Source organism: Pelobates fuscus, chromosome 9 (assembly GCF_036172605.1).
Source record: "Pelobates fuscus isolate aPelFus1 chromosome 9, aPelFus1.pri, whole genome shotgun sequence".
In the NCBI taxonomy this organism is placed as follows: Eukaryota; Metazoa; Chordata; class Amphibia; order Anura; family Pelobatidae; genus Pelobates; species Pelobates fuscus.
Genome location: NC_086325.1, coordinates 120,981,717 through 121,004,387, shown reverse-complemented (window position 1 = coordinate 121,004,387; position 22,671 = coordinate 120,981,717). Strand labels below are relative to the sequence as shown.

Sequence of the window (22,671 nt, the reverse complement as noted above, 5' to 3'; positions counted from 1 at the left end):
AAACAAGACATTTATAGCCTCAACTTGTCAAGTAGAAATGCAAAGCCATTACAGACACTGCCACAGTAGCAACATAGTACGCAATATATTTCTATATAGTATGCATAGTTGCAACATAGTACGCAATATCTTTCTATATAGTATGCAATATCTTTCAATATAGTATGCCATATCTTTCTATATAGTATGCATAGTTGCAACATAGTACGCAATATCTTTCTATATAGTATGCAATATCTATCAATATAGTATGCAATATCTTTCTATATAGTATGCAATATCTATCAATATAGTATGCAATATCTTTCTATATAGTATGCATAGTAGAAATATAGTATGCAATATCTTTCTATATAGTATGTAATGTAGAAATATAGTATGTAATATCTATATAGTATGCATAGTAGAAATATTGTATGCAATATCTATGTAGTATGCAATATATTTCTATATAGTATGCAATATCAATCTATATAGTATGTAATGTAGAAATACCGTATGCAATATCTATCTATGTAGTATGCAATATCTTTCTATATAGTATGCAATGTGGAAATATAGTATGCAATATCTATCTATATAGTATGCATAGTAGAAATATCATATGCAATACCTATCTATGTAGTATGCATAGTAGAACCATGGTATGCATATGGCATTGGCTACAAATCGTTCAAAACTATCAAACTAGAGTGTGTCCCTTGTCAGTTGTACTGCTCCTTTGGCGGATTTATTGGTAGCTCTTCTTGTTTCCTGTTAAACATGAACATGTTTTTTTTACCGTCCTCCATAGTGCGGGAATAGAGAATGATGTGAGCAGAAGTTATTTATTTGAGAATGTACGTATTTATTTGAGCCACTGGCATTGGTTAATAAGACATTGTGTCAAGTGGAAATCCAGGAAGCGGACTGTGAGAAGGCACATGAAAGACAGATACAGTGTTACAAGGACCATGCAAAGTGTTAACAGGTGTTTTAATAAACATGCAAAGACCTGACAAAAGCAACAGCAAAGACAAAACTCATCCTAAACGATGTGAGCATCAGGAAAGCAGTATAGGGATTATTTACAAGACAGCTGCACATGAACGTATAGAACATTGACTTAGAACATATAAAATGAACTGAAATATTAAAAAAAAAACATTAAGATTCAGAACATCAGGCCACCCCTAGAATAAGTATGTTCGGACTCATAATTCATTTTGAGTACAATGTGTTTCACTCTATAGTTTCCCTCTATACACAGGACTACACTTGGAAAAAAAGTGTTATGAAATATAGTGCATCAAGAGATGCTCAAATACATGTTATTGGAAAACTCTATGGCCTTGATTTAATATTTTTAGATACGTTTTTCAAATGATTAAATATTTTTGGATAATATTTTACGATGTTTTTTTTCAAAACTAATAAAATATCAATAAATATTTTATATATATATATATATATATATATATATATATATATATTAGGTTTTACGATGTTAAACAAAAATCTGCACACCAGTCAAGCTAGAAGACCTGCGTTTATATATTAAATGTATTTATATATCAAAATATTAAATCCAGGCCTATATTGGTACAAAGATAGATTAGAAGAGAAGCATAAACTCCACACCCAAATATGAAGACAAAACGTAATTTGGTTCTATTGTGATATTCTTAACTGCTGTCCAACTTGCAAATAGTAGGAATGAATTACACATGGATGCAGCTCCTACCTCACAGTGCACCCCGCTGTAGTTTGAGATGCAGATACACTTGAAGTTATTTACTGAATCTTGGCAGGTCCCTCCATTAAGGCATGGGTTTGACTCGCAATCATTAATATTAACTTCACATCTGAGAGCAAGGGGGGAAAAAAAATCTAAATCAGTCATATTTTCAAGAATAAACCACATTTAATCAGTCTAAAATAGCAGCATCTCGGCCACATTGACAATTAATTTTGACTAACCTAATAAGTATTGAATGGTAACATTATCAAAGTGACTAAACAGCGTGCGAGGAAGCGGTACTGTAAGAGCATGAATATTACAATATTACAATATTCATGCTCTTACAGTACCGCTTCCTCGCACGCTGTTTAGTGCTGCCGGGGCTTGAGTGTCCTCATAGCTCGGCTCCCAGCATCACCACAGGATGCACAAGGCAACAGACATCAGTGCTCCATCACTGCCCACCTTCATTCACCTCTGAACACAGCACATTGGAGCAGAGTAGGCTCCTGCCATGCGTGTTAGCATGCACCTACTTTGCCTTAGTACACAGCTAGCTGTCTCCTGGGGGGCCCTAAGGCTGCCAGCGGGACAGCTTTTGGCATACCCCCTGCTTGTGGTCTACGTATTACCTGGGGTACACAGAACACATGTTGAGAACCTATGGCTTAGAATGCCACTTTGCTTCTCTCAATAAGCTCTTCAGCCCTGAATATTTGGTGTGAAAATCATTATTGAAGTTATTGTGCAAAAACTAAAATTGCACTGGTTTAATATAATTTAAAGCCTTTTTGTGCCTTTTGGTGCCCCCACATACGTGGAAAGTGCTGTGCATGTCAGGCATTTTCCCATAGGAAAGCATTCCCTCAATGCTTTCCTATGGGGATTTTCTAAATGCTGGATGTCCTCTTGTCAAACTCTCTGAAACTGCATAAATCTGGCATAGTATATGTTCTTTTACCTTTTTTTAGGACCTACCCACAATCTGCTTGTTTTGCACTTAAAGGGTTACTCCAATCATCATAACCACTACAGCCGTGCAGCCGTGTAAATGAATGCAGGGTTAAAGATAAAGTTAGATGTATGTTAAAGAGGGTTAATGTTTGCATGTTAAACAGAAGTTATATAAAAATAATGTTATTTTTATAATAGATATAATATAAATATAATATTTAATACATTTCCAGAGATTATTACAGCACTACCTTTATATATTTTGTTGTTTGAGTTTATATGTGTGCAGTTTATTAGTTACAGCAGTCTAGCCCATATCTATTTGCAGTGGGGTAGCAAGCTGGCAAGTGAGGGGTTAAAATGGAAAAGTCAGGGAGCAGAGCTCTCCATTATTCTTTCCCCCAATTCTATAAGGTTTAAAGCAATAAATAAAAAACTATGGAGTGAATATTAATATAAATGAGGCTTAAAACCTTACACATGGCGCTGTCAGCTATGCCGTAGGTAGAGGAATGCTACTGACTACTTGCGGTCATACAGTAAATGCTACAAATAAATAATAAAGCTAGGGGTGGGAGACAGTGTCCCCTCCATGCTCCCACCTCCATCTAAATAAAAAATAATGTGACAAAGACATAGTGTTTTCCCCTTGGCCAGAGGGTTGGGCCATTAAATACAATTAATGGGGAGTCTTCTTATGGTCTTCCTTCAGTCCAAATAAAGGTCCAAAAAAAAGAAAAATATATATATGAAAAGCCTCATCGCAACTATTAAAATAAAGAAAAGGACTGCATAGAAATGAAAAAAAAAAGACAAACCAAGCAGAGTGGGAAAAGCCCCTATAAGAGGCAACTTGACCATATGTGGGGGCAGAGAGGGACCCTATGTATAATTATTTTATGCATTGTTGAGTGAAGCTCCCCGCCACTTCCATTTTTAAATGATCTAATGACAAGGAGGGAGGGAGCTTAAAGTTTCCTCCTTGTAAATAGACAGATGATAAATTAACAAAGTGCATGGACTAATTTTCATCCCTGATCACTACGTTTTTTTGGTCATTTAGTGCAAATTGCAAGTAAATGTGAAAAACTAAAAGTGAAAAATTCAGACAAATTTGCACTCATTCGAAGATGAATGCCCAAGTGTAACCCTAATACTAACTTTAGCAACAGTGTTAGGAGGATTTCCTTGCTGATCCCAATACTTACCGTTAACCCTAACAAGCAATGGATTTGATGTCAGCAAATGGAATCCCCTGCTTACATCAGCTTAGTGAATGCCTTATAGTGCAGAGCACTGTGTGAGATTATTTCCTGCTTTGCTGCTAAATCATATTGTAACAAGTTGAAACAACATGGTTTAAATATCACCTGCAGCCACGATCACATTGTGGACAGTTCTGGCCAGTCTGCATAGCCCAGTACTGATTACCCTCTGCACCCAGTGATTGGACTGCAGGTGGCAGGCAGAGAGATCCCTGGCACCAGCTGACAGAGGGGAGCCCCAGGTATGATACCTGGGGTTCTAAATTAGCATCGGCAAAACGGTCCATGCTGGAAAAATACATAATGCTGGAATGTTTTGGCCACGGGTCCATAAAGTACTAAGAGAACTGGTAGACCATTTTCTATTACCTCCTTCCGCTGAAACCAGGTCTGCAGGTACAATTAGCTCCCCAGATTCCACTGTTACATACACCTCCATTTAGACACGTGTTGCTTTTATTGCACTTTTCCGGCGGAAATGGCCACCTGTCAAAAGAGAGCCACATGTTGATATGTCTGCAGTAACTTTATTCGAAAGAATTCAAACACCTCACCACATTTAAGACACTCAAAATAAAAAGTATAATGCAACATGAACACTGGGTAGATGTTACGGAATGCAAATAAATAAAAATAAAAGATGAAAAACAATTCTCAGTAATTAATAAAACTATAATATATATTAAATAATCATATTGATTGTACTATGGTACAAGACTGAAGTTGACAAAAGGCTGGGTTTCTAGTGCTAGTGATGGCTGTGGGAAACATGTATCCTCTCACACACAGTGCGTGATAGAGAGCTTCAGCTAAGAAGAACTGCTTACCAATCAGGTTGCATCCATGGAGGAGAGCCTGATATATAGCATCCCCAGGGCCAACATACAACTCATTGGGGTGTGGCCTTGAGAGTCTTGTAAAAAATATGCAAAGGTACAAAAGCCACTTTAAAGGGGTACTATAAGTGCCAGGAATACAAAGCTGTATTTCTGGCACTATAGCTCCCTCTGCCCCGCCCCTCCCTTGCACTCCCCAGTCAGTAAATAAAGGGTTAATATCACAGCGCTAATGTCTCTCGGTGCTGGGTCGCAGCTCCACCTTTTCCGATGTCCTGCGATGAGCAGGCGCCAATGCGCATGCTCATTAGACTTCCCCATAGAAAAACATTGAATCAATGCTTTCCTATGAGAAAAAAATCTGACGCTCGATGTCCTCAGGCAGAGCGTGAGGACGTCCAGTGTCTGTTACCGGACCAAAGGTACGTTTAGATCCAGGAAGCGCTTCCAGTGGCTGTCTACCAACCAGGAAGACTTAGTGCTGCAATGTAAACATTGCAGATTTTCTGGAACTGCAATGTTTTAAATTGCAGCATTAAGTGCAATAGGGACACAGCACCCAGACCACTTCAATGAGCTCTATCACTTCATGTCACTATTTGAGTACTTCAGGATAAAATCTTTATGAAACACTCATGTCTCCATTGAAATGTAATTGAGCTGGAGGTTGCAGTCTTTTGCATGCGCAAGAGTACAGCAGTGATGCAGCTCCTTGCAAATGAAGATACAAACGAACAATATATAGTGATATCAACTAGGTGCTCAGAAAAAAAGCAGACAAAAATTTAGACAGCTAAAACTCCCAGTGGTGACTGGTCCCCCACACTTCAGTCCAAGATTTAACGAAAAGTGATAAATAAAATGAGGTGTGCTCATGGAAAGTACTTTCAGTTCATCTGTTTGGATCAATCATTTGTTTAACAATGCTGCATAAAAAAATATTAGAAAAAAAACATAAAACAATAATAGTGCAGATTATTTTAGATAATTCAATAATGAAAATTTGTGTAAAATAATCATACAGTGTAATTGCAAATGCATAGATATCCCCAATATTATTACAATTTAATAAATATAGGTTATATAAAGCAGATCCCATCCTTTGTGAAAAGTAGTTCTGCTAACAACTTACTAGATCGAGAGCCCTATGTCAGTTCATTTTATAGTGCCCTGGTCTTAGAAATTGAAAATGAGTGTATGCATTCTCCTACAGACGTTCTTCGTCAAGCTTTCTCCTCCAGACGTTCCTTGTCAAGCTCCAACGGTACCCCGGCATTTTAGGATGTGATCTTAGGACATTCCTATATTTCTACAAATAAAAATGGGCAAGTTTCATAGGTAAAAGCAAAAGAAAATTATAAACAAAAAACAAAAAACAACGCTATTATAAGCAGTGGGTGCGTTAATTCAGCATATAGCGGTTTGCTAGTCTGTTTTTTATAAGTGATAGCATGATTATATGTATGCATTTAAGACTTGAGAAGTCTACCAATCAGAGGACCTGGTGGTGGTATTTATTCCGATCAAGTGATTTAGGACTTAAAGGGACACTATAGTCACCCAGACCACTTTAGCTCAATGAAGTGGTCTGGGTGCCAGGTCCCTCAGGTTTTAACCCTTCAGGTTTTAACCCTTCACATGTAAACATAGCAGTTTCAGAGAAACTGCTATGTTTACATAGCAGGGTTAATTCAGCCTCTATTGGCTGTCTTCCTGACAGCCGCTAGACGCGCTTCTGCGACACTGGATGCAAAATTTGCATCCCGCGTGCAGAATGTCCACAGGAAAGCATTGAGAAATGCTTTCCTATGGACTGTTTGAACGCGTGCGGTTCTTGCCGCGCATGCGCTTTCCACTCCACTCGGGAGCTGACGTCGGCGGGGAGGAGAGGTCACCAAGGAGCCCGGCGCTGGATTAAGGTAAGCTGCTAAAGGGGTTTTAACCCCTTCAGCGCCACGGAAGGGGGACCCTGTGGGTAAGGGTCCCCAAAGGATGACATAGTGTCAGGAAAACGGGTGTGTTTTCCTGACACTAAAGTGATCCTTTAATTTCCACTGGAAGTAGCACTGTAACTGCACAGTTGGGGAAGGCGGACCTTGCATTAGTCACATGCTATTATAACACACCCACTGCTTTTAACAGCATTTTTTGTTTTGTTTTATTGTTTTAATAAACATGGTTTTACTATTACCTACGACACATCTGGAGGAAAAAGCTGCATACACTCATGTGCAACCTCTAACTGGGCGCATGAATTGAGTCGAGATAGAGTTCTCTACTATCTAGTAAGTTCTCAGCACTACTATTAATCACGAAGGATGGGATCTGCTTTATATCACCTCTACTTATATTTTTTAAATTGTGATTATATTGGAGATATAGAATAATTGCAAATGCATAGATAAGTTTGACACAAATTCTGATTATTACATTATCTAAAACAATCTGCACTATTATAGTTTAATGTTTATTCTATTTTTTTGTATATGCACCATTGTTAGACAAAGCATGGATACAAACTGATGAACTGTCAAGTATTGTCTACGAGCACATCTCATTTAATTTATCACCTTGCACATGAAGCCTAAAGAACTGAAGAAGGAAGATAGGCATGCACATGGTAGGACAACTTTGGGTAAATATAACTACCTTCCCCTGCATACCCAGGCTGCCACACTCTGAGTGGGGATGTCACCTTGAGGTGTCTTTAGAGGGGACCCCAAGGTGACAGAGCCACTTTAAATATACACATGGGGTTATACAAGTTCACTTTAGCACAGGTCGTAATGAGTCAATGATAAACTCACTTGTCTCCAAAGTCAAGGCAGAAGTATTTGCCACTTTGAGGAAATAAAATAGAATATTCAATAGTGTCAGTGAAAAAAAATAAAAAAAATGATAGCTAATCTGGACACAAAGCATCATCAAAGAGTTTAGAACCATTTCCTGTTTTCTGCACAGAGGCCAACTGGAGCTAATTTGCAACTCACAGATCCAAATAGTCTGATGGCATCACATGTTCAATTCAGCCTTTTTTATGAATAACTCTCACTGAGGGTTTGGTAAATGCGATGACATTCTAATATGAGCACCTTCACACTGAAAAGAATCTTCCAAATAAATGTAGAATGCCTTGCTAAGATTATAATTATTTTAATCTGTTTGTATATTCATAAATCAGTTAAGAACAAAAAGGCATTTTTAAATTAAATTGCTTCTTAAAATAGGAACCTGGCTGCATTTTAATCAAAGCCCATTTAGCTGAACAAATACAGAACTTTTAAAGCTGTAGTAAATTAAAAAAACTCTTACTGGCAGTAATTCCCAGCATAGCTGGCTGAGCATTTGCAAGTGTAGCTATTCACACCATCAATGCAGGAACCCCCATTCTGGCATTGATGGTTCTGGCAGTCGTCCACATCGGTTTCACAATTTCTTCCAGTATAACCAGCATCACAGATGCACTTATAATCACCCACCAGGTCTTCACACCAGCCATGAGTGCAATTGTTGAGTTTGCACTCGTTAATGTCTACCTCACAATGTTGACCTTCCCATCCAACCCTGCAGGTACAACTGAAAGCGTTAAAGAGATCTCGACATTCTCCATTATTTAGGCATGGCTTTTTACTGCACACATCGCTCCCTTTGCACCCCAGTTGCATCATACCAGCACCTCTAATAAACGGTTGCGTAAATGGATTGTCTGTAAATAGCAGGTGAATCCCTCCAATGGTTACTTGACCAAGACATCCAGTGTAATTTTCAGCCAACACAATTGAAGCATCCTTTCTCAAGAAATTCAAACTGCCAGCTCGACCCTCTGGAATTATGTTAATTACGTTATCCAATTGTATTATCCATTGTGAAAGCTGTTCAGAAGGATCATCCATTTTTATTACTAATCTGTGCCAAGTGGCGTCAGAAATCTCTATTGTTCCAACAAACTGGACATGTTCAACACTATTTCCAGTCTGTAATTTCAACTGCAAATGGCCATCATGAATTGCAATGGAAATGTAGTCCACATCTTTAGAAGCTTTCAGAAGAACAGCACTCTTATCTCTGGTTCGGAAGTTCAAGGACACATATGTAAGTTGTTGATCTGTCGAAACGTTGGAAGAGAATATGACTGAATGGCCACCTAAAAATGTGGCATTGGCCAGACCTGTAAAAATAAAAAAAGACAAAAAGTGTTATTTCTTTTTTTTAATTCCTTTTCCTTTTTAAACAATAAAAAGGTTAATGTATATTTACATTTAAACTGAAATGCAACAGAGAGGTAGGATAATCAAAAACAAAAACTAAACAAAAACAACTTGAAAATTAACATTGCTTAAAACAACACTACATGCATTAAAATGCAGTGAAATAAAGTGTGCTACTATATCACAGAATCTGCATAATAGTGAAATATCCATACACACGTATCCTCCGGGGACATCTTCACACATAGTTTCAGAAGGGCAAGGTTTCTTCTCACACCATAGTGGTTCTTCACAAGTTCTCCCAGTGAAGCTGGATGGACATTTGCATGTGAAGTCATTCCATGTAACTGTACAGGTGCCTTCATTTTTGCACGGGCCAGCCTGAGCAATGCGAGAACATAAGAAAAGACATTCATTGTTTATGTTATATCATACCTACCTACAGGTTTCACATCATAATCATTTATATACAAATTATTTTAAAACCGCTAACTGATATATGCATACTTTAAAATATAAAATGTGTTATATATCAATATTTGCAGTGGAACACACAAAGAGTTCCTAATGATTAAGAACTATCTTATAAGAAAGGAACTGGAGAGCAACTCAGTCAAATGACTTGGTCTACAAATGAAACAAGAAGCACAAAGCCCTTAAAATGGATCTTGGGGCAAATATTTTACAAATTCCCGTTTCCCCTTATTCTAAGTCTTATGTAGTTATTTTGTTGCTTCACAATTTAGCGCACCTACCCCTAATTTATGAACCACCACGCATATCAAATAATGAATTTAAAGTGGAGCGCTTAATTTTTCTATTAAATGGCTTGGCTTGCCTACACTTCAGACCTGAGTCCCAAACTGAACGTGTATGGCTAATGTTTTAAAGACAATACTTCGAGTCATGCTTGGGAGCTTGCCATAAATGTGATATGGAATCAATATAAGGTTCACTTATTCCCTATATTCAACAAATGTTTATTTCTGAGGTGTGAAAAATAAAATTAAATTAAGAAATCAACACCTCTTTATCCTGCAAGTTAGCACCTCCATCTTTTCTCCCTTTTAATAATTGTTATAATCTTTGTCCTTTGCACCTAACAGTCAGCACAGGAAAACATACAGGGACGAAGGAAAAATAAACAGTGTTTACAAAGCTACTTATTAGATGCTGTCTTCACAGCCATTCAAAACCTGGAATTACAAAATTATCGAGATATCTATGCATCTGCAATTAGACTAGATTATTATTTTACACAAATGTGCAACGTTTCGGCCAATGCATAGGCTGAAAAGTTGAACTTCTTGTCCCAATAAAGCTGCTTTATGAAAGATCTTGAGTGGCTGAAACCCATTTACCTTTTTAAATGTTTCAGCAGCTAGGCATGTGAAAATGGGTCACATTTAGGGATTTTAGGGACCTCCCACTTAGTTGCCATTTGGACAGCAGAGCCAGATGACCATGACTGAAGCATGCTGTTGGCCTTTCAATTTCAGGAGCCATCCAAGGCTCATAGCAACATGGGGTGAGGTTATGGTCCACAGGTTAAAGAAGGAAGAAGACGTTTTGGAAAGAGAGAGAGAAACAAAGAGCACAGCAGCAGCAGCTTTTTGCTCCTGCCATATATAAGTATATAATATTAAAGTGTTCTCTCTTCCAGCGGCCTCAATGTCTGCTTGAGGTCTGATTAAACAAGGGGATGTATACATATTTATAAAAAAAAAAAAAAAAAAATAATATATATATATATATATATATATATATATATATATATATATATATATATATATATATAAGCATTGCAGGTTGATCAAAGGTAATAGGGTAAGTATAACTCCTGCTTCACCTGGTACACAATGTGTGCAAAGAGGTTGCTTTAAATCTTCTAATTTTATTTTTTATTTTTTTAATTGTCATGCATTGATAATACCAGATCGCATTGTGCACTATTGTGTGTCACAGAAACATTAGAAACAGGCTATATGTGACAAAAAAGTGAAGCGTAGACTGCACTTTGCCTTTATAATAGGCAGGGTAGAATAACAGAGGTTGCTTTAAATCGGTATCTTATAATTTTATTTATTTTTTACATTTTTATTTGTTGTGCATTGATACCATTAGAAACAGGCTATATGTGACAAAACAGTGAAACGTAGACTGCACATTATCCAAGAGATCATCAGGCTAAAATGCTAGACTAAGGCACTGGTTGCACATAGGAAGGCTGATAAAGGGCAGTGTGTCCATGAGTGGTACAAAGCTAATACTAGCTAGAAAATAATGCACTGGTGTCTACAACTAATTAAAACATGCATGAGAACTTAAGATATAGATATTAAACTCTGTGTTTGGGCAGAGACGCAGGGAAACAAAACACTAGCTCTGTTGTAGCCTTGTGGCCTTAAGAGGAATAGTGCCCAGGCTCTATGTCAAGAGTCCATGCTCACCCTATGCCTACTGACCCATACTGCCTGCCCAGAGGTTGTATAGGATATAGGCTCTACTTTGAACTAAAGAAAAAAAGTTACCTGCGCTCTCTCCTTAATCCCTATGTATATTTAAACAAATGGAGGTCATTTAGTTACTTCAATGGCCACTGGAGGGAATGCCCGCCTGCCAATGTAAAGGCAGACCTCCCCTAGACGGGTCCTACTCTGACTACTTTGAACTACCTCACGAGCCCCAAGCTTTAATACAGTCCTGCACATGTTCCTCACTGGTCCAACTGCATCTGGGGGTCCGGACGGCATCTCGGGAGCTTCTCATAAATAGCTGGCTTCTACAGTGGATAGAATTCATCCGTGAGTGTGAGTCGGGCCTGGGGAGGTTTCCCCATGTGCACCGAGGCTCAGGCTATGGGGATCTTATAATTTAAGTAACTTCCTAGCTCTGATTAATCTGTAGTGAAATTAAAAACAGGGGGAAAGGGGGATATTTTAATAAATTTCTCCTAAGTGGGGAATAACCCCTAGTGAGTTTCTTCACCAAAAATACAAGAGTAGACAGCAGGCAGGAGAAAAGTAGGAATAAGTAAATTATCCTAATAGAGTGAGTTTCCCTCTCTCAGGAGAGAAACAGAACGGGAAGAAATATGGTAACTAATTCCCAATTTCCCAAGATTATAAAACTTAGCTTTTAATCTGGAACTAAATAAAAGCTCGTATCTAGGCTACTCAGCATAGAAATCCTTTCCTGCCTTCAAGAGTCTAGCTAATGAAATATAGGCTCAGTCACAGCAGTTACCATAACTATCAGCCAAAGTATTTGTACAGCACTATAGCCTATAGCTGCCGTTCTGTAACACATATAGTTTGGTGGGTTACCTTACTAACCATGATTTTATTTAGTTCCAGATTTAAAGCTAAGTTTTATAATCTTGGGAAATTGGGAATTAGTTACCATATTTCTTCCCGTTCTGTTTCTCTCCTGAGAGAGGGAAACTCACTCTATTAGGATAATTGACTTATTCCTACTTTTCTCCTGCCTGCTCTCTACTCTTGTAGTGAAATGAATGAGCTACAAAGTTACTACTATCAGACGCAGCTCCCTGCCTCATCACTAGCTGGAAGCGCTCTCCTTAGAGCTAAGCCTGTCAGTAGACCCAAAGGAAGCTCCTAGCAGGAATTTCTGTCTCTCACGTCCTTCTATCAGGAAGTGGGGAGTGGCCTCGGCTGTGCCCAGGTAAATTGCCAGTCAGTTACCAAGCGGATTGAATACTTACATTGGGGGGAACCCCAGGGCACTTTTAGCATCATAACCACTACAGCATGCTGCTTAGAGTGTCCCCTTAATTTGGATAAGCAGACCAAGTAATTGGTTTGGCTTTTAACATACCATATTAGTCTGATTATATATATATGTTCTTAATCCAGCCTTCTGTTCCATATTAGTGGCTCTGCAGCAACATTGATATCCCACTGTGGTGGTTATGGTGCCAGGAGTGTCCTGGCGCTGTCTTAATGTAAGCTGTCAAATAATTTTAGTATGCTTTGACAGTTAACCTGGGACCCCCCCAGGTGCCCATGCCTCATCCAGGCTTCTCCACCACCTAAGCTCGGATAACAAGACTGCTTTTATCAGCTAAAAGGCAGATGTTGCCCTCAGCTAATGAGCAAAGACTTGCATGACTTTGCTTAGTTCAATAGAGCTAACCACATTTTCTTAAAGGAGAATACCAGAAACAGGGTATGCAGCTGTAGGTGCCCAGTAGGACTCGGTTAAGTTGCCAAACCATATTAAAATGTTTTTTAGAAATTACAATGGTATGTACCACAGCTCTTTTGGCACCACAGCCTCTACAGTGAGCTGTGATGTGTTATGGTGATTGGAACATTCCTTTACTAACCTTTCAAACCGTGTGTACTTTAGCTAGGCTTTCTTAATTATTTTTCCACTTTAAAACAGATGTTTCATTAGAACTGACACTTTTTGTCAGTGCAGTATCACAAGCGTTTGTTCTTGTGCCAGGTCTGTCTGAGTTTAGCTCAGAGTTAGTAACTGTGGCTGACAACATTCCTGCCTGTTACAGAAGTCGGCTAAGAGTTTGTGATTTTCTACCAGACACAAATCATTTTCAGATGAAGTTTGGCATACATGAAATGTTCTGTCCCACAGCATTAAACAATAATATGCCACTAAGGAAGTACTATCAAAAATGGTATGTACCCTATCTAAATAAATAATTTGATGTTATACAGGATGAGCAAAAAACAGGGTGAAAGAATACTGAGAAGGATATATACACAGGCCCGAACTGGCCATCGGGCATGCCGGGCAAATGCCTGGTGGGCCGAGATGGCCATGGGCCGAGGCAGACAGAGGAGATCACAGGATCTCCCCTGCCGGCCCATGCAGAGCCGGCGCTCTCTGAGTGCCAGCCCTGCTGTGTTTCTTCATGGGCCGGTGGGCACAGGCACTAATATGCAGCCAGAGGGAGGTAGGAGAGGACCCGGGGAGCTCTAGCCAGCAGCTTCGCCGGGTTCCTCTAGTGAGATCTGAGCGTTGGCGCGGTTACCACGGCAACGCTCAGATCTCACTAGAGTTCACTACACACATATTTATATATATATATATATATATATATATATAAAATAACCCTCAATGAGTTAACAAAGACAATTAGAAACATAGAATGTGAAAGCAAATAAGAACACCCTCACACACACACCGCGCCCCTCACACATACAATACGTCCAAACGTATACTACAGCACCACTACACACATTACGCTCCCGATACACGCTAGATCCCTTACCCTATATACACTCTGAATCATCTACACACACACACACACACACACAAAAAATCTCCTATACACACTCTGGGTCCTTTACACACTAGATCCCCTGCACACATACTGCACTACCTACGCACACTACATTCCTGACATTCAAACTATGGATCCCCTATACACACACTATTTTCCTTGTTAGCAAAGACACACACTCTCTACAACCCTTACACACACTATATCACCTATATACACACACACACTACAGCCCGTATGCACACACTCGCTACATCCCTTGGCCCAGGGCTTGACAAATCCCAGGCGCCAGGTCGCCACCACGACCTAGAACTTTTTCCTGGCGCCTTGGATTTGTCAGCCCGTCCCCTCCTCCTCCTGTCTATCTATGTGCGACGAGAGGAAGTGAAGGAAACTGTAACTACTTCCTCCCAGCGCTGAGATCGCACAGGAAAAGAACAAGCTGACAAGGAAACAGGTTGAGATGTCTCTGGTCGCAAAGCCGACCGACCATTCAGCAGAACCGCCTGACCGCCCATTCTACAGAGCAGAAAGCCCGACCTCCCATTCTGCAGAGTCGCCTGCACTCACCCTCATTTGGCAGAGCCGCCCACCACACGCCGGCCTGCCCATCCCCCTGCACTGGTTCAGTGCTGGGAGGAAGTAATTAAGTTCATTTATCTTCTTTCCGGCACGCTGAGATACAGAAACAGGAGGGTGGGAGTCTGGATCAGTGGCAGCCCATCCCTATCAGCCGCATCCAGCCCCACTGTAACCTGCTCCCAGTCCCACTGGACCCCAGGAAAGCCCTTCCTGCGCCTACAAGATAGGTAAGAGGAGGGTGCTAATATATGTATTTTTTTTCCCTGTGTGTATGTCTGTATGTATGTGTATATGTCTGTGTTTATCTATTAATCTGTGTGTGTATCAAATACAAAAAATATTCTGAGAGTGTGTGAGATAATGTGTCTGTCAATGAGTGTGTACATGTGTGTCTGAGTGTGTGTACATATATCTGTGTGTGTGTCATTCTCTATGTTTGTGTATATGTGTATCCGTCTGTCAGTGATTGTATATGTTTAGGTCACCAGCTCCCCTTTGGTCACATAGGAATGGTGTTTTTACTTCCCTTTTTTCGAACGGCGTGCCCGTCTAGCTGCAGCTGGCACGCCTTCATAGCGGAGATGATCAATCTTGATGATTTCAGCCGATCCAATGCTTTTCCATAGGAAAGCATTGAGAAGCTGTTGAGCATGCGCGGCAAAATGCTGCACAAATCAGCATCTCCTCATAGAGATGCTCTAAATCAATGCATCTCAATGGGGATCGTTCAGCTACTCCATGCAGAGCGTGGACATGCTGAATGAAGATATGAGACTCTTTAGTGTGTAGGTAGCAGAAACTTTAGTTAGAGTTTTTTCCCCAACAACAAATATACAATTCTTAAAGGAACATGCTATAGATACCAAAGCCATTAAATTAAGATACAGTGGTTCCAATGACTATAGTGTTCCTTTAAGAATTGTATTTTTGTCGTTGGAAAAAAACTGGCTCCTAACTTTTTTAGCTGGCGCTTATAGTTAAAGCAAATTTGTCAAGCCCTGCCCTAGCCACACATTACACCACAAACACGAGAAAAAGAAACCTATTTACACAATACTAAACCACAATCAGCTCACTCTTCACAAACGCCATCCCACAAGCAGGCTCCAAACACAAGGACCATACGTTTTCCTGGCCCTTATGGAGACACCAGAGACAAGTTAAAAGCAAACAAAGCACAAGCATGTTATTACATTTGCTTGCGCTGCGCAGAACAAATACAGGGCCTTTTTCTCATGCTAGAGCTCTTCAGAGGGGCTCTGCGCATTGAACCAACATGCTCACTTTGAGAGGGGGCGTGCTTGTCATTCGTGATGAAAAAACACACCCTCTATGGCCCCGCCCCCTTCTCAGGGGTCCGCTGTGATTGAAAAATGCACGGGCCGAATTCTTTCCCCAGTCCGGCCCTGTATATGAAGGATAAGTTAAAAGCACATGTTAGAAACTATCCAAACACCTTAATGATGTCATGTTACTTCAAGATGGATTATAACCATAGGGTACCTCAAAGGTACATGCATTAGTTAGTGCCAACTTAACAAGAATATGGGCCCCCGAGCAAAGCAGTACACTGGGGCCCTGTCTACACAACCACTCACAGGAATAAAAATTAAAATTATCGATAAAATTAAGCTTATATTTATTGGTACCTCCAACAAATACAATACAGTCATACAATACAAACACACAGACTGCGTCAAGAGACACTACTGTTAGGGGGTATGGATTTACTTGAAAGGAGAAAATGAGAGATTAGCATAGGGTACGTGTTTTCTGATAGCTATATCAAGTGAGTTTCCCTCCAGATACACGACGCTTGGGAGGTATAACGGTTTTAATGATCAAAGATTTGATGCTCAACGAACTGTGGGGTTGAACGATATAACTTGCCCCTTCACTACCTTAGAGAAACGGACTCATTCCCGACTGCCACTTCAATTGGAAGTGGGCAGTTAAAAGGACAGACATCTGACGACCGCACTTAGTCTCTGAAGTCACCACGACATACGTGATGACGTCTCACGCAAGATGCAGATGGGGAGGTGTCATATAGCACTCGTGGGCGCAAAAACTAATTTCCTGCTGACCTGGACTTAAAAGTAAGGGACGCAGGGAAGGATAATATGCACAGGAAGAAGACCACAAAGATTGAAACGCGTTGTGCTTGGACTTTTAACACAATTTACATTTGCTTATGCACTTGTTTTATGTTCTATTTCTGAGTAAATTTCCTTTAAAATTTTTACAATTCTGAAGAACTCTGTTACTAAGGAAGGAGTGGACCCAAGGCCGTTGCATCCTTAGCACCTCAAATGCTGCAGCCGTCTGAGCACTCTATAAAGATCCTCAGGCGGCTGCAGCACTGCCCGGGCCAGAGCGTCCATGAGGGCGCAAGAAAAGAGGGACCAGCAGAAGGGAAGCACAGCGCTCCCTCCTGCCAGTCCCTCAGTGTAGCGTGGCCTAGCTTCGGTCCGCGGTACAGGAACATCCATTTCCTGTACCCGGCCGGACTGACAGATAGTGCTCACTCAGTGAGCCATTCCTGTCAGTCCGGCCGGGTACAGGAAACAGAAGCTCCTGTACCGCGGACCGGACCGGAGCTCGGCCACTAGGGGAGGAGGGGGGGTAGAAGAGACCACCAAGGGTAAGGGAGAGGGTAGACCACTAATGGAAAGGGGGGAGAAGAGGAGAGTACACTAAGGGAGGCAGGGGAGGAGAGTAGAGACCACTGAGGGGGCTGGGGAGGAGAGACCACTAAGGGGCAGGGGAGAGCTCTCGGGAGAGCTCTACAGGACAGGGGCAAGGGAGAGCTCTAAGGGAGGGGGTAGGAGAGAGCACTAGGAGACAGGAGGGGAGAGCACTAAGGGATAGTGGGGCAGGGAACAGCACTAATGGACAAGAGGGGAGAGCTCTAAGGGACAGGAGGAGAGAGCAGTAAGGGACAGGAGGGGAGAGCAGTAAGGGACAGGAGGGGAGAGCAGTAAGGGACAAGAGGGGAGAGAGGCGGAGGATGGGGGGAAAGAGAAGCACAAAGGGATGGTATCCTACCCCACAGACTCTGTCTTTCACACTACACACACAATGCGTCCCTATACATACACAGAAACACACAATGACAATGCATCCCTTGCACACATTTTTATTTTGCCTAGAGCGGCACCGGCCCAGAGTAGACCAGCAGTGGGGCAGATCGCCTAAGGAGTTTAATAACCAACACCTTTACAGCCAGAGCCACCATACGTGGCTTTGGGTATTGTGAGTGACTTATTACCTTTAAATTTAATCTGATATTTTAAAACATTATACTTTTATGTTTTTTTACAGATTAATCCAACAGAAAGTGTGTAATGTATGAAAACTGTTTTTAACTCACCACTTTTGCCTGTAACGTTCACCCCCATTTCTATTTATTTGTGTTTTTATATTGGCTATTATGTTTTAGGCTTGTGTAAATATACTCACATCACATGTGTTATCAGAAATACAATCCTGCGTGATATTACTGCTAACAACAGGATAGGATGTGTTTTCCATATCTACATCTTCTGTTTCTAGTTTAAAAAACTCCAAATGGTGATTGTTGATTCTCACATCTTGCAGACAACCTTTAAAATATCCACCTGGTTGTTCAATAGTGGCTTCCTCCACAGGCACTCCTCCAACATATAATTCACCCCAAAATAAATTGGGTAGGTTTGGCACTTCTCCCAGTATTGTTTCCGCCTTTAGATGTGTTATTGTGACTAGTCCTTCCTTTACAGAGACATTTATGAAATACGTTCTACCATCTGTGAGGTTTTCTTTGAAGACCAAGGGTGGTGCAGACAATGTTGCAACGTGAAGCCATCCATTCTGTAGGAAAAGTCTAAAGTAAACTGTGGAACCATTAACGATCGCCATCAAGAGACCATCTAATTTGAGAGTCCTAATGAAAGTAGATACATTAAAATTGTGTCCTATGTTTTGGGGGACTGTGAACATGGCATAACTTGGCATATCTTCTCTGAAAAACGTTCCTGGTGTGTACTCTGAGGAAAAACAAACAAACTTCAAATTCAGTTTGTACCAAGCTAAACACAACTGTGCACTGTCATCATTCACTTTTATCAAAGAATCAATGCACAAATCTAGAATAATATGATATACCGGTAGTTAATGTCAGTAATATAACAAGGATGCCCCCTGCTGCATTTCTCAATGTGCAGATCTAATTTAGCATTTTTTATATTAATTTTATATATGTGAAACTATTCAGATAATTAAGGCTACCCTTACTAATTGCAGGGCACTTGGTGAGAAAACTTAGTCGGACTCCACCTCCCTGTGTGTGTCTAACACACATACACAGAACATGATAATGCGCAAACACACCTTAACACATATACAGACACATGCAAGTACATTCACAGACAAATACCAGTACACATACACACAATGACAATCATACCTGAGCTAGTACAAAAACAAGTGGGGTGTTAGCAGGTTACATCTTGTTGTTTCATGAATGGTGAATATGCGGAGTTTACTTACCTTGTGTACACGTTGGACCCTTGTATGGTCTGATGCACTCACATTTGTTTCTGGTCCAGAGGTCGATACACAACGCCCCATGATGACATGGGTTGGGGTGGCACCAATCTGTTTTATTGCATCCAAACTCCATTTGAGATAATCTGGTAAAATTATGCGGCAGCTGAATTCTAAAATCAATAATCAGGTCTCCCATGCAGCCAGTGAAATTTTGCCGACTCAAAGTGTTATTCAGCATAACCTCTTCTACAAGTCCCCCAATATATATTGTGTCAAAGGATTCTGGTAGTTCTAAACTATAGTTTGTGCCAACATGTTGCTTTTTGGAACACATACCATTAGTGCAATTATCATGATGTAGAATAAGTTGTACGTACTCATCTAATAAAACTTCTACTTCATGCCAATAGCCATCATCTAGTCTGTGATCAGAAAGTACCAAATGAGTGGAGTTTCTCCAGAACTCAAGATGCAACAAACCATCATAAAGCTCAAGAATGAGATAGTTGTCCTCATTGCCACGGTACATAAGGACCATATCTGATAATGTTGTTCTGAACCGAACACGTAATTGACCTGTGATCTCCTCAGTTTCCCTCTTGGTTCTGTTGTTGGTGTGCAAGTCATACAGAATATACCCATTAGATGTGAAAGAGAATGTTGTTTGTATAGAACAGTCTTTCCCATAGTATCCAGGTTGGCATTTGCAAATGTAGTTGTGGATATTTTCTTCATAAGTTGGAATACATACTGCTTCATTTTGGCATCTGTGTTCTTTGCAACCCTCAAGCTTAATGGAACAATTTTTACCACCCCATGCAACCGCATCTAGGACTGGTGCAGGGCATATACACAAATAATCATTAACAACATCTACGCATGTTGCCCCATTCTCACATGGGCTATCTTCACATTCGTCAATGTCAATACTGCATACCAAACCTAGGAAATGAAAGCAAATGACAAGAAACAGAAATTACTTTTTACCCAATACATTTCGGTCACCATTAGGTGAAAATCAGCAGGGAACTGCAGAGAAGAGAAATTAACATTCTAGAGAGAACTCTTAAAGGAACTCTAGACACCAAAACAACTTATTCTAAATGAAGTTGTTATGGTGCCAGGAGACCACTGGAGGCACTCTTGCCTCAAGGGTTTAATCTGTTCTTGTTGCCTCCAGCAGCGATGTCCACTCCTTTCCTGGCGGCATCAGCTTTTTTTTTTACATTCAGGAAGCACAGAGTGCTGCCGGACGGTAGCCGCTGATTGGCACGTTTCTTTCCAAGCCAGTATAGTAAATGGGGAGTTACTGGATGGCTGAGAGCATCACCTGACTGCTTTCAGCCAATCAGAATCACCCCTACTCTGTGGCACTCTGCGCTTCCTGTAAGTGAAAATTCTGAAGCCGGATGTTGCAGAGGTGGACTGAGTCAGGGCTGGAGGCAACTAAGGGTAAGAGTGCCTCCAGGGGCCACTTGGCACAATAACATCATTTAGATTAAGTTGTTTTGGTGCCTGGAGAGTACAGAATCCTATTGTCTCCACGGTTCACAGTGCATACAATATTACCTGCATGAGCAGTCTAATTAGAGTAACTTGTTAAACCGTGAATAGGCCAAAACAAAGGCCAAAATTCTAAAGATACTTCACTTTGATATTTTAGGTAAAAAATTGCTTCTTTTTTTCTTGCACTTTATTATTAGCCTGGACCTTACACAAAGTTTGGTGGTTATATTATAAGGTTAGCAATGACAAAAATAAACAGTACCAGAGGGAATATGGCTAGATACAAGCATGACGTTAGTTGGTATGGTCTTTGTCATATGAGGGTATGTGACTTACCTCTAGGCATATAGCAAAGAGTTTGGTGCTGCTGTTAGTTATGTGACAGTAGTACAGTACATCACAACATGCTACTCTTACTATAATCTCAATATATACTATATGTGAATAACTAAACAAGGATCAGGGGTGTGGACATTTTAAAATACATCTACTTTTCAACAGGACCAAAGTGGTAACCCAATCCACCTGTCTCATGACAAGATACTTTTTCTGACCCACAAAATAATTTTAATTAGAAATACTGAAGGCCCTACCTAGAGTCTTTCCCTCTGTCCTTACTCTAAGTGTGCAGGCAGTGTATACTGTAGTGTCTCTTAGAGTGATACAGTGTTCAAGCAACCATCAAAAGCACTTAGGAGCGCATTAGACCTCGTCAGCGTGCGCTCACTTGATGATTCCGATAATTGCCGAGCAACTCACTATTAGACCGCCTCGGCTTTCATCAGTTGAACACCGCTGGCAAGTTACAAGTAATATTTGTTAAGAAAATTTGTTAAACCAGGCGTCAATGGCCAGCAGGTGGATGTAACTCTCCGTTGGTGCCCGGATGGCAGACTACAGCACAACATTGCACAGCCTATCGTCCGTTTTACTGTGCATCACTGAGTCTGCTTGGTGGCCTAGTCACCAAGACAGACCCCAAAATGACAGTACTGACACTACACGTCCAGAAGAGAGACGCATGGAGGGCCAAGGAATAGCCTATGTAGAAATGGGGAGGAACCATATTTTGAAAGAGCTTTAAATAAAAATATAGGACACTTGCCAGTATTTCTGTTAGTACATTGTATAAGTGGAATTTAACGCACTTTATATATAATTGTTATTCAATACTATTGTAGCTGATATTTAGGGGAAGGCGCTTTCAGTGTATAAGTGGAATTTAATGCTCTTTAATATGCACTTTATATACAATTGTTATTCAATACTATAGTGGCTGATATAGGGGGCTTTCAGTGTTCTACCAGATAGTTTATTATGGTCCATTCAGTCCTAGTTAGGAACAAGAATCTAAATTATTTAAAGCACATTATCTAAAAAAAACTTATTCTGACCCTGTACCTATCTCTCTATGTCGGAGTGTATACTACTCTAATATTGTTATCATACATTTAATTGAATACAAGTTGGTCGTTAGATTAATTTAAACTTTTTTCACTTCACCATTTCCACCAGGTATATCACCACAAGAGCGGTCTCTAGCAATTAAAAAAAAAATGTTTAATATAATTTTTGAGACCCTTTATTTGATTTTTTTGGCATCAGGGGACATCCTTGTATAGGACCCTGGTGAATTGCTCCTTCAGAAAAATGGTTGTTAGTTTAAACTATACTCAGAGGAGCACTATAGTGCCAGGAAAACAAACTCGTTTTCCTGGTACTATAGGGTCATTAGGTGCACCCCCACCCTCAGGGCCCCCCTTCCGCTGGGCTGAAGGGGTTAAAACCCCTTCAGCCACTT

General features: G+C 40.4%; 1 protein-coding gene across 1 annotated transcript in view; it reads right to left on the bottom strand.

The window, feature by feature from the left end:
* The window catches only part of LOC134572988 (protein crumbs homolog 1-like), a 210,699-nt gene that overhangs the window by 30,652 nt on the left and 157,376 nt on the right, over nucleotides 1–22,671 (bottom strand). Inside the window, exons 7-12 of the mRNA XM_063432343.1 lie at nucleotides 19,365–20,306; nucleotides 18,297–18,862; nucleotides 9,199–9,364; nucleotides 8,088–8,943; nucleotides 4,309–4,425; nucleotides 1,724–1,844 (exon numbers count right to left, since the gene is read on the bottom strand). Coding sequence (XP_063288413.1) covers nucleotides 1,724–1,844; nucleotides 4,309–4,425; nucleotides 8,088–8,943; nucleotides 9,199–9,364; nucleotides 18,297–18,862; nucleotides 19,365–20,306 — 2,768 coding nt within the window. The remainder of the gene's footprint in view (nucleotides 1–1,723; nucleotides 1,845–4,308; nucleotides 4,426–8,087; nucleotides 8,944–9,198; nucleotides 9,365–18,296; nucleotides 18,863–19,364; nucleotides 20,307–22,671) is intronic.